We start from the raw sequence: 10,975 nt of genomic DNA, 5'->3' as shown, positions 1-10,975 counted from the left end.
TGCCACCACCCTTCTGTGCTGCTCTGGCTGCTGGGGCCATGGGGCAAGACCTTCCCCCAGCAAGTGCTGCCGGGGTGCCCCGTGCCAGCACCAGCCGGGCACCCTGGGGAGGTGGGGGTGCTTACGGCGGGGTGCTGGTGGTGCCATGGGTGGCCGGGGCGGGCAGAATGCAGGTCCCCTCCCCACAGTCACCCCACCCACCCTGCCCAGTTAGGACAGGTGGCACAGATGGACTTTGAGCCGCTTATCGGGTGCCGGAGGTGCCAGGAGGGGTGCGGAGGTGCCACCCTCAAGAGTGTGTGGGGGCTACACCCAGCTGCTCCCCACTGTGTCACCCCCCTGCCAGGGGCACCTGGCACTGGGTGCAGCCCCCCAAACTCCTCAGGCAGCCCCCACGGGTGCTGCCCCACTGGCTGCTGGCCCCGGCATGGTGTGAGCAGTGTGGGAATGGGGGTGTCGGGGCAGCCCCCCCCCGCTCCAGGGGTGCATGAAAGGCCCCATTGTTCCTCCCACCGTGGGCAGGCCCGGGGGTGGTGCCCGGATGGCAACACCAGCAGCTCCCTGCCCCCCCGCCCCGGCACTGCCGCATTGTTCGGTGTCACCGCGAGTGCCAGCACCTTCGCCCAGCACCGCGTTAATGATCCACCCGCCCGCGCCACTGCCGCCAGCCCCCAGCAGCCGCCCCGGTGAGCCGTGCGTGGCGGGCACCGTGGTGGCAGCCAGGGAGCTGGGGGTCCTCGGTGCAGGCGTCTCAGGGGGCCAGCGGCTCCCTGCCCCGTGCCCCACCCCTCTGTCCCAGCACCCAGATAAGAGCGGCTGCCGGCAGCACCCATTTCCCGGCGTGTGGCGTGAGGAGGAGAGACGGCTGGGACCATGGCCAGGGCGACAATGAACCTCCGTGCCGTGACCTCCTGGGTGGGCATCGCCCGGCTCTTTGCTGTCGTGCTGTCCTGCATCACCTTCAGCTTGGTGGCCTCCACTGGGGACTTCGGGGGTCCCTATGGGACATGGTGTATGTTCACCTGGTGCTTCTGCTTCGCCGTGACGCTGCTGGTGCTGTTTCTGGAGCTGCTGGAGATCTACCCCAAGCTGCCACTCTCCTGGGATGACTTCACCTCGGCTTTCTCCATGCTGGCAGTGTTGATGGTCTTCACCAGCTCGGTGGTCTTCCCTGCCACCTTCATCAGCAGCCCCTGCAGCGGCAGCAAGTGTGCCCGCCAGGCCGTGGCCACCACCATCTCCTTCCTCTGCTTCCTCGCCTACGCCCTCGAGGTGGGGCTCACCCGCGCCAAGCCAGGGGACATCAGCAGCTTCCTCTCCACTGTACCCGGGCTCCTCAAGGTGTTTGAAACCTATGTGGCCTGTCTCATCTTCTGCTTGCTGGATACCTACAGTTCAGAAGCTGGCCTGCAGTGGTGCGTGGCCGTCTACTCCATCTGCTTCATCATCACCCTCCTCATCATTATCTTCACCATCGGCCGTTGCCTCAGCTACATGCCCTGCCCGCTGGAGAAGGTGCTGGTGGGCTACAACGCCCTGGCCCTGGTGATGTACCTCACCGCCACAGTCCTCTGGCCCCTCTACAGCTTCAAGGAGGGGGGCCGTCCTGCGTCCTGCAGCAGGGGCTGCAGGTGGGACAAGAACCTGGGGGTCACCTTCCTCACCATCTTCAACCTCATTGCCTACTTGGTGGACCTGGTCTACTCCACCAGGATGGTCTTCATCAGGGCACCTCCCTAAGGGCTCGGGGTGGTCCCGGTGGGGAGAGGGGTGGCGGGACATGGCTGGGTGCCAGTGCGGGGTTCCTGGTGGAGCTGAGGAAGAGGCCGGACACCTCGGAAAGATCCTTCTCCCCACGCTGGAGCAGAGAGGCATGGGGTGCTCCCAGGGGTGCCTGGCTGGGGGGCCGGGGAGCTGGGTTGGGGGGAACAGGGTGTTCCTGAAACCCTGGAGCTGGGGGGGGCTTTGAGATTAAATTGGGTCATTTTTCACTTGCTTCTGTCTCCTCTTTCTTCTGCTTCCTGGCTTTCTGCGGGATCCTCCCCAGCAGCATAGAGGTCTTGGGGATGAGAAACCGGGGGGCACCAGCAGCACCAGGAGGGCACTGGCAGCGGCACACGGGGGCACTGGGCTTCAGCAAATCTACTTTTGTCCTCCTTGTTGACTCTGCACCAGAGTGAAGCAGGGCATGGTCAGGAAGAAAAACAGCCCGGATGCCTTTGCTTTGGCACCTGCACAGGACCCTGACAAACGGGTTTGGGAGGAATGTGGCTGCTGGGGGGGCTGAGCCTGCCAGGCCCTTGTCACCAGCACCACCAGGTCCTCATCTCTACCACTGTCACCCTAGTGGGAGCCCTGCTGGGTCTGGTCCCAGCCATGCTGGCAGGATCCCTATGCCTGCTGCTTTACCCCTTGGGAGCTGCCAGCGAGTCCTCTTCCCTGAGGGGACACAGGGCTGTGGGGTGGCTGTCACCTGGTGCCGCCACAGCTGGAGGTGCTGAGACATGTCATAGGGAGGACAGTGTCACGGTAGACCAGCGTACCAGGAAGAAGGCAGCAGAGCAGTACAAGCAGGGGAAGGTGTGCCCAGCGGGCAGAGCTCCTGGCATGGTGCTCCCGGATGTGGGACGGGCACCTTGCAGGGCACCCTGGCGGCTTTTGGGGCCACTGTCCCCAGCTCGCACTGCTCCCTCCACCGCTGCTTGTCCTGGCACTACCGACAGCCTCAGGGCATCCCTGCTGCCTCGGGGCTTGCTGGGGGCCAAAGAGTGGGGTCCCCGCCATGGTCCCACTGGGGTCCCAGCTGGTGATGACAGTGCCACAGGTCACCTGGTGGGCATCCCCTTCACCCAGTCCATGTACCCGTGGTGGCTATCACCCCATGACTGCGGCAACCTAGCACCAGATGGGCTGGTCCCTTGCACCCCAGGCAGTGAGGCTGGAGCATGCTGTGGTGCTGCAATCATACTGAGTGGCACGGCTTGGCCTTCGCCCGCCCGGCAGTGCCGTGGGAGCCGCTTACAGCCTCCAAGGCAGAATTTTTGGAGCAAATAAAGTGAAAACCACACTGGCTGGGCACAGCCTTGCCCAGCACCCGAGCATGGCTATTTTTAGTGCTCAGGTTGATTGAAATTCATGGAGAAAAGGGGAAGGGGAAGCATCGTGACGGCAGTGGCTGTTCCCAGTTGTGAGGCGTGGCGCTTCGTGCCAGTAACGTGTTTGGCTGTGGATGGTACATGGACGATGCTGGTACATGGGCTGCGGTGAGGGTGGGGTGCAGGAGGCTGTGTGGGCAGTGGGGTGCAGCATGGATGCTGGGTGGTGGTGGTGGTGGGTGCAGGGGTAGGGGTACAGGAGGAGGCTTGGGGGCTTCCTGCACTGCGCTCCAGGGTACACCCCAGCAGGAAAGCCCGGGCCTGGCGGCACTGTTGGGGGTCTGAGCCTGGGCAAGACTGCGGGGCACTTCCCGGCAGCTGCTGAGTGTCCCGGGGAGCTGCCGGGCCTCCGGCGCCAACCCGTGCTGTGGAGTCCTGGTGCCAGTGCGGTGCACAGGCGCCGGTGCGGTGCCGGTGCTGTTGCGGTGCCTCTGTCAATGCAATGCGGTACAGGTGTGCAGCCGGTGCGGTGCAATGCCAACGCCGATGCCGGTCCCGGTGGCGTGCAACGCCCATCCCGGTCCCGGTGCCGGTGCATTCCTCCCCCTAGGGGTCGGTGTGCCGCGGCGCGGGAGGCGGTGCGGGAGGCGGTGCGCTCCTGCGCACGGCCCGGGGCGGCCGGGACACGGCGGCGGGGAGCGGGCACCGCTGCGGGTCCGGGTGAGTGCGGCCGGGGCGGCGGGAGCCCCGGCCCCGCGGGGATGCGGCGGAGCGGGCCGGGCGAGAGGGGAGCGGAGGGGAGGAGGCGGCGCAGCCCGGACCGGGGGAAGCGGTGCCGGTGCTGCCGGTCCCGGCCCCGCGGTGCCCCGAGCCCGCCGCGGCCCGGGCATCTCCCGCTTGTCCCGTGGCACGGCCGGCCGGAATCCCCGGGCAGCCCCGGAGCCCACCCCTGCCCCGGGCGGGACGTCTCTCCCTCGGGTTAGACCCGGACCTCCCGGGCCGGTCTGAGCTGCCCCGGTGCCGGGATGGGGCAGGGAACGCGGTGGCCCGGGGGTGTCCCGTAGGTCCGTGGGTCCCCGAGGTGTCCCCTCCCGCACCGCACCCTGACGCATGCTGGAGCTGCCTCTGCCCCTCAGCCCGGGGTAGCGGGGTCCCGGGGATGGATGAGGAGCCTCCCGGGGCGGGCTTACAGCTTCCTGCAACACAGCACCAACACCCAGCCCTCTCCTGTCGGCAGCATGCCCCTGTGTCCCCTAGGGATGCTCCTGTGTCCCCCCAGTGCCCCCGGGGACACCCTTGTGTTCCCCAGTGCCTCTGAGCCCCCGGGCATGCCCCTATGTCCCCAGCTGGACAAGCTGCCCCCCCGACAAGACCTCCTGCGAGTCCCCATCTGCCCGCTCCAAGGCCCGATCCCCCATTCAGGGCGAGTGCCTAGGGGGGCTCACGTCCCCTCCCTGCCCCAGGGGGCTGGCGGCCATGGCCAGGAGCCCCCTGTGCTGCTCCATTACCCACTCTGAGCATCTCCAGCCCCTGCTGGAGCAGGACCAGGGGGAGAGCAGGGCAAGCTGGCAGTGCCGCACACTGGGACGAGTGCTTGGGGGCAAACCCGGGGTGGGGGACTCTGGCCCAGGGAAGGGACATCCCACACGTGGCACATGACCAGGGGTGCTCACCAAGAGCAGCCCCCTGGGGCAGGCCAGAGCTTGAGTGCCCAGGGATAGGTCCCCATGAACACCAGCAGGTCTGATCCCATCCTGGTGTTCCTGCAACCCTCTCGCTGTGCTGGCCACTGTGAGCAGGTGTGGATGTGGCACCCCAAAGGGATGGCACCATATTTTGAGGGGGACACATGTCCTTCAAGACAGCTGCCTGGCAGGGAAGGGGTTAACACCAGGGAGGGTTTTGGGGTGCCGGGGTGTCCCCAGCTGGGTACACTCAGGCTGCTTCTCGCACTGGTGACCTCACACCACTGCCATGGCAACGGCTCATGAAGTCACCGGTGCTGGGAATGGGGCGGCTGCCTTGAGCATGAAGTGATGGGATGGGAGTGTAGGAGGCTGCTGAGCACCATCTCCCCACTCTCACTGCACCCTCGGAACCCCCCAGAATGAGCTGTGCTCCCACCAGCGCCAAAGACTCTGCCTGACCCCTGCCTGCCCTGCCCGCGCCACCATGCTCATCAAGGAGTACCGCATCTGCATGCCACTCACCACCGAGGAGGTGAGTGTGGGGCAGTGTGGGGCCAGGGCTACCTGTGCCCCTGGGGCCAGGCAGGAAAGGGGGGTGTTGGTTGGGAAGTAGGGGAAGAGGCAGGGTAGGTCTGAGTCACCATGCCATGGATGCCAGAGTCAGCTTGGCTGCAGGGACCCACTGATGGAAGGGGTAGGTTGGGGTCCTGTACCCACAAGAGTGGAGTGCCAGGGGGTCAGGTCCATGCCTGGAGAGGGGCCAGGGGATGCTGCAGTACTTTTTGCTGTCCCCTTGTGGCACGGACTATCTGCCTTAGCTGAGCTGCCAAGGTGCTTTGGCTACAGCCGTTGGGTTTGGGATGCTGTGCATGAGTGCTGAGCTGTGTTTTGGGGTGCAGGCAAGGGGCACATCCCATCCCTGAGCATAGTGGCCTTTGTGCACAGAGTCCACCAGCAGCACTGGGGGCTGCTCAGGGGCATCCCAGCCCGAGGACCACAGGATAAGTTGGCTGGCAAAGGGCATCGGGGGTTTGGGTGCGTGTGGCACTGTGGTGCTGGGGGTGACTGCCCCCACGGGGCACACGAGCTGAGCCCCTGCTCTGGCAGGGAGCCATTAGGGCTGTTTGCCCCATCGGCAAACAGCAGCGATATCCAGCAGTGATATCCAGCAATATCAAGCAGCTGGTGGCATCCCCAGCCAAAGGTCACTTGTGGGCATCTGGCACTGACAAGGACTTTTTGGGGAGCAGGGAGCTGTGGTGACATTGCCCACATCATGCAGCGCCAGCCCTCCCCAGGCACTGGTTTTGTATTTGCACCTGGTGAAGGTTTCCAATTAGGCGGACAGGGGTGATAAGATCATGCTGGTGGTGATGGATGGGATACTCAGCGGAACAATAAAACACTTATTGCGCAGCTGCCTCATGAAATACGCACACACATACATATATATACATATTTATATACATAGTTTTTGCTGGCTCCCAAGTAGCTTGCTGACTAGAAAGCCTCCAGGCACTCCACACAAGGCATTTGAGCTCCAGAGAAGAGCAGGGAGGGCAGGATCTGCCCCTCACCCAAGCGCTGGAGCAGCCCAAGGGCAGAGGGGGTGAAACAGGGTGCCCCAGGAGACCCCTGCCTGCTGCACGGCTTGGGGTCCCTCATCTCTTTTCTCCGTGCCTCAGTTTCCCCACTCAGTGGTACAGCTGGAAACCTGTTAGCCCAGCAAAGAGGAGCCCAGCCCAGCACTGCGCCAGCTCTGCTGGGAGGGTGCTGTGGCAGGGGTGGCGGTGCTGAGGCTCGGCGCTCTGGTTGCAGTACCGCGTGGGGCAGCTCTACACCATCAGCAAGCACAGTCATCAGGAGAGCGAGAAGGGTGAGGGCGTGGAGGTGGTGAAGAACGAGCCCCATGAGGACCCCATCCATGGCCCTGGCCAGTTCACTGAGAAGCGTGTCCACCTTTCCAGGTGAGGCTGTGACTTCAGCAAGCGGGGGCTGCATGGGGAGGGGCCCCCAGCACCCAGCTCCATGGTGTAGCGCTGCAGTGAGGGGCAGTGGCAGGCATTGGGGTGGTCCCGTCCCACCCTCCAAAATTCACAAGGAGCATACTTTCCAGGTCCTTGACACCCTGCAGTGTGGCTGCACCCATCTTCGGGGGCTGCACCTGTCTCCCAGGGGTGTACCCATCTCTGGGGACTGCACCCAACTTTGGGGGCTACACCTATTTCTCAGGGTGTGCCCATCTCCTGGGGTGCACTTATCTTGGGGGGGCTGTACTCATCCCCTGGGATGCAGCTGTCTTCAGGGCATGTACCCATCTCCTGGGGTGCACTTATCTGAGGGGACTGCACCCATCTTTGGGGGCTATCTTCCAGGGTGCACCAATCTTCCCAGGGGTGCACACCTCTCCAGGGGCCACAATCGTCTCCTGCTGGGCACCCATCTCCAGGTACTGGTGGGTGCCTTAGCTGCAGTGCAGGGCTCAGCAGGGATGCCCAGGCTGCTGCTCAGCTGGTCCCTGGGAGTGTCCCCGTGTCCCTGCGTGCAGTCCCTGGTGCCCATTGGGTAGCGGCTCACACCTGGTGCTGCTGTCCCTGTGTCCCCGCTGCCGGCTGCGGCATGCCATGGTGCGGGCATCGGCTGTCCTCCCCCGACTGGGGAGCTGCTGGCGTGAGAAGAGCTATTTTTAGCCACAGCACTCACGATTCCCCTCTCGGGGATGGTATTTATAACACTTATAAATTAATCAAAACCCACCTCCCGGCTCCCTTGAGGGGCCTGATCCTGCTCTGGCACTGTGGGCAGCCATGTGGTGCTGGGCTGGGGTGCCTGGGGGCAATGGGGGCACTGGGGGATCCTGGCCCTGGGGAGGTTTTGGGGTAATGGGGAAGGGGGTAGGGGTCCTTGGGGAGAAGGGTTAGTGGTGCCTGGGGGGGTGGTACAGGTGCTGGGGAGAGGATGGGGGCCCTGGGGTAGAGGTGAGGGTCCTGGGGAGGTAGCAAGGGTCCTTGGGGAGGGGATGGGGGCCCAGAGCCAGGGCTGTGCTGTGAGGGGCTGCATCTGGCAGAGCAGGGACAGGCGGCACTGGGCAGGGTTGTGCCCACCAGCCGTATCCTGCCCTGAGCTGATCCCCCCCTCCCTGCCGCTGTGTCCCCCACAGCAAACTGCCAAGCTGGGCACGGGCGGTGACCCCCCGCATCTTCTACATCACGGAGAAGGCCTGGAACTACTACCCCTACACCATCACCGGTGAGCCCCAGGCATGGTGTGGAGATGGGCAGCAGGGCACCGCCGGGCTCCCTGTCCCTCTCTGGCGAGAGGGTGGGGAGAGCCCGGCCATGGCCACTTCCCAGTCTCACCACTCCCTCTCTCCCCTGTGGTGCCACTCGGTGATGCCACCCCATGATGCTGACGTGCCACGGTATCCCTGCAGAGTACACGGTAAGGAGGTGGCATGGGGCCACCTGGTCCCTTGCCCAGCACCTAGTATGGCTGGGGTGGGTGTCTCCTGGGGGTGGGTCTCCCCTGTGGTTGGCATCTTTAGGGGTGGGTATCCCTTGGGTCTGGGCATCCCTTGGGGTGGGTGTCCTTGGGGATGTGCATCTCTCAGGCTGGATGTCCTTTGGGCTGGGTACCCATTGGGGATTCACATCCTTGGGACTGGGCATCCTTTGGGGGTGGGTGTCATTGTGGTGGGTGTCCCTTCGGGCCTGCTGACAGCCACTCCCTGCAGTGCTCCTTCCTGCCCAAGTTCTCTATCTACATCGAGACCAAGTACGAGGACAACTGCGGGGACAGCGAGAACGTGAGTCTGCACTGCAGCTGAGACCTGGCAAACTCACTGCGGGGTGACATAAATGTGTTGCTGATGCCTCTCACTCTCCTCCCTTCTTCAGATCTTCCGCAGCGATAAAATCCTGGGTGACCATGAGGTCTCCTTCCTGGACATTGCCTTTGACGAGATTCCTGAGCGTTACTATCGCAGCCTGGAGGTAGCACGGGTGGGGATGGGGTGAGGTCCCCAGGGTCACCCCCTTGTCCCCCATCTCCAGGCGGGGCTCATGGCCATGATTTTCCCCCCAGGACCCCCGATTCTTTAGCTCAGCCAAGACGGGCCGGGGGCCGCTGCAGGAGGGTTGGCGCCAGCACACCAAGCCCATCATGTGCTCCTACAAGCTGGTGAACGTCAAGTTTGAGGTGTGGGGGCTGCAGACGCGGGTGGAGCAGTTTGTGCACAAGGTGAGGGGGGGCCAAGGCCATGGTGGGAGGGATATTGGGGGACAGTGACATGGTGCTGACCCCCACGGTGTGTCACAGGTGATCCGGGACATCCTGCTGATCGGGCACCGGCAGGCATTTGCCTGGGTGGATGAGTGGTGCGGTGAGTCTGTGGGGTCACCCTGACACTGCTGGTGAGGGGGGAACACGGTCCCTGAGGTGGCCCTGGGTCCCAGGAGTGGGCTGTGAGTTTAACCGCCAAGGCCACTAACCCCGCGGGCAGCTCCTGCTCTTCATCCAGCTCCCCTGCTGCCTGCACTGCCTGTTCTGCCTGCTCTGCTCGCTCCACCTGCCCCCATTCCTGCCTGCATCCCCACACGCTGCCCACTCCGCTGCACACCTGGGGAAGGCTTGGCTGCAGCATGGGGTGGGCAAGAGGAGACCCAGCATCACTGCCTGTGCTGCCTGCACCCCCGCTCTGGCAGGGAGATGAGCTGCAGGCGGCTGCTGCATGCAGACACGGGATGGAAGCCCAGCGTATGGCGATGGCTGGCAGTGGGTGATGGCAGCAGGTGCTGGGCCATCCCGGTGAGCGGCTCTCTGCCTTCCAGACATGTCCCTGGAAGAGGTCCGGGCCTTCGAGACTCAGATGCAAGTGGCCACAAACCAAAAGCTGGGGAGCCAGCACCCCTGACCCCACTGCACAGGCAGCCCTGCTGCGCGCTGCCTGCAGGGGACGGAGACCCCAGACCTCGCCACACTGCCTGCAGGCAGGTGCAAGCAGGGGGGTGTGTACAGGGCACACCAAGCCCCTCCTGCACCTGCTGCTGTCCCCACATGTCCCCTGCCTGTGCTGCCTGCGCAGCCTGTCCATCCCTTCCCCGCTGCTGACTGGGCTGGTGCCCGAGTGGGGGGCTGGCTGTACTGCCCAATGTCCCCCTCCCTGCTGTCCCCTTGTCCCCAGCCCCTGTTCACCTCCCCAGTGCCCAGCTCAGTGGGGAGCCGGTGCGGGGGCGCAGGCTGCTCTGGGATGATGGGGTGCAGGATTTGGCTGTGCCGAGCGGCCCCAAGCCCAGCTGTGCTCGGCAGGAATGACGATGGAGGAGGTGCGGCGCTATGAGAAGGAGACACAGGAGGCCACCAACGAGCTCATCGGCCCGGTGGCACCCACCATCTCAGTCAGCGAGGTGGGGCAGCCCACGGCCACACACTCAGCCCCCGCCAGCGCCCCCTCCACCCCCCTCAGTGACGAGGCCCCTGATTTCCTCGCTCCACCTAAGAATTGTCTGCGCAAGAAGTCAGCGCCGGAGACCCTGACTCTGCCCGCGCTGCGGGAACGTGCTGACGCCGAGTGACATTGGCTGTGCCTCACTGTGCCACCTCCCTGGCCGGACCATACCAGCCCCGCTGCCAGCCACAGCCACTCTGACAGGCACCAACCCTGGAGAGGAACCCACCGTCAGGGCGCGGGGAGCCCTGGGGGGTACCAACCTCCCCAAGCCATCACAGGTGCCCACACAGGACGTTGCCACCATCGCCGTGTTGGACCTGCTGGCTGCGTGGGGAGGGGATGCCAGGCCGGCGCAGGTCCCCGGCAGTGTTGGGTGTTGCTGCAGGGGCTGGTTCACTCAGCACCACCAGCCCTGGTTTCCACAGGGGCCACCGAGGCTGGCGAGCGGTGGTGGGGGCAGCAGCCAGTGCCCGTGTGCCATGGATGGGCTGGGTGCCAGTGCCAGGCTGAGCAGCTGCAGGACTCGGCAAGTGATGCTGAAGCACCATCGGCACAGCGTGTGATAGTGACAGTGACAGCCAGCTGCCCAGGCTGGGGCTCCTTGGGGGCTGCGCAGCCCCGTGCATGGCAGGTCCCGTAGTCGGGGTCCCCTTTGCCATCCCGAGGGGAGCTGGGGCAGGCTCAGCCCTCTGTTTTCTTTAGGAAAACAAAGGGCTTTTCAGAAATAAAAGCTCGAGACACGG

At 64.5% G+C, this 10,975-nt stretch overlaps 2 protein-coding genes across 2 annotated transcripts; both read left to right on the top strand.

Annotated features, from left to right (window-relative positions):
- Positions 1–857: 857 nt before the first annotated feature.
- On the top strand, positions 858–1,873 carry LOC135994188 (myeloid-associated differentiation marker homolog). Its single transcript, XM_065644547.1, has one exon. It carries the CDS (start codon positions 874–876, stop codon positions 1,738–1,740), a length of 867 nt encoding a protein of 288 aa, XP_065500619.1. The 5' UTR covers positions 858–873; the 3' UTR covers positions 1,741–1,873.
- A 1,857-nt stretch (positions 1,874–3,730) lies between these two features.
- On the top strand, positions 3,731–10,972 carry LOC135994270 (cytoplasmic phosphatidylinositol transfer protein 1-like). Its single transcript, XM_065644710.1, has 10 exons — positions 3,731–3,815; positions 5,202–5,315; positions 6,602–6,750; positions 7,944–8,032; positions 8,217–8,224; positions 8,517–8,588; positions 8,680–8,775; positions 8,867–9,022; positions 9,101–9,164; positions 10,091–10,972. The coding sequence occupies exons 2-10, from the start codon at positions 5,268–5,270 to the stop codon at positions 10,354–10,356; spliced, it is 948 nt and encodes a 315-aa protein (XP_065500782.1). The 5' UTR covers positions 3,731–3,815; positions 5,202–5,267; the 3' UTR covers positions 10,357–10,972.
- The last annotated feature ends 3 nt before the right edge of the window (positions 10,973–10,975 follow it).

This window comes from Caloenas nicobarica, chromosome 14 (genome assembly GCF_036013445.1).
Source record: "Caloenas nicobarica isolate bCalNic1 chromosome 14, bCalNic1.hap1, whole genome shotgun sequence".
In the NCBI taxonomy this organism is placed as follows: Eukaryota; Metazoa; Chordata; class Aves; order Columbiformes; family Columbidae; genus Caloenas; species Caloenas nicobarica.
Note: the sequence above shows the minus strand (reverse complement) of the source record. Positions and strands in the feature narration are given on the sequence as shown.

Excerpts from the sequence above, each read along its gene's own strand:
- LOC135994188 (XM_065644547.1), top strand. The coding sequence starts at position 874 with ATGGCCAGGGCGACAATGAACCTCCGTGCCGTGACCTCCTGGGTGGGC.
- LOC135994270 (XM_065644710.1), top strand. The coding sequence starts at position 5,268 with ATGCTCATCAAGGAGTACCGCATCTGCATGCCACTCACCACCGAGGAG. Across the intron at positions 9,023-9,100 it reads TGGAGCAGTTTGTGCACAAG|GTGATCCGGGACATCCTGCT; the intron begins GTGAGGGGGGGC and ends GGTGTGTCACAG. Across the intron at positions 9,165-10,090 it reads CTGGGTGGATGAGTGGTGCG|GAATGACGATGGAGGAGGTG; the intron begins GTGAGTCTGTGG and ends TGTGCTCGGCAG.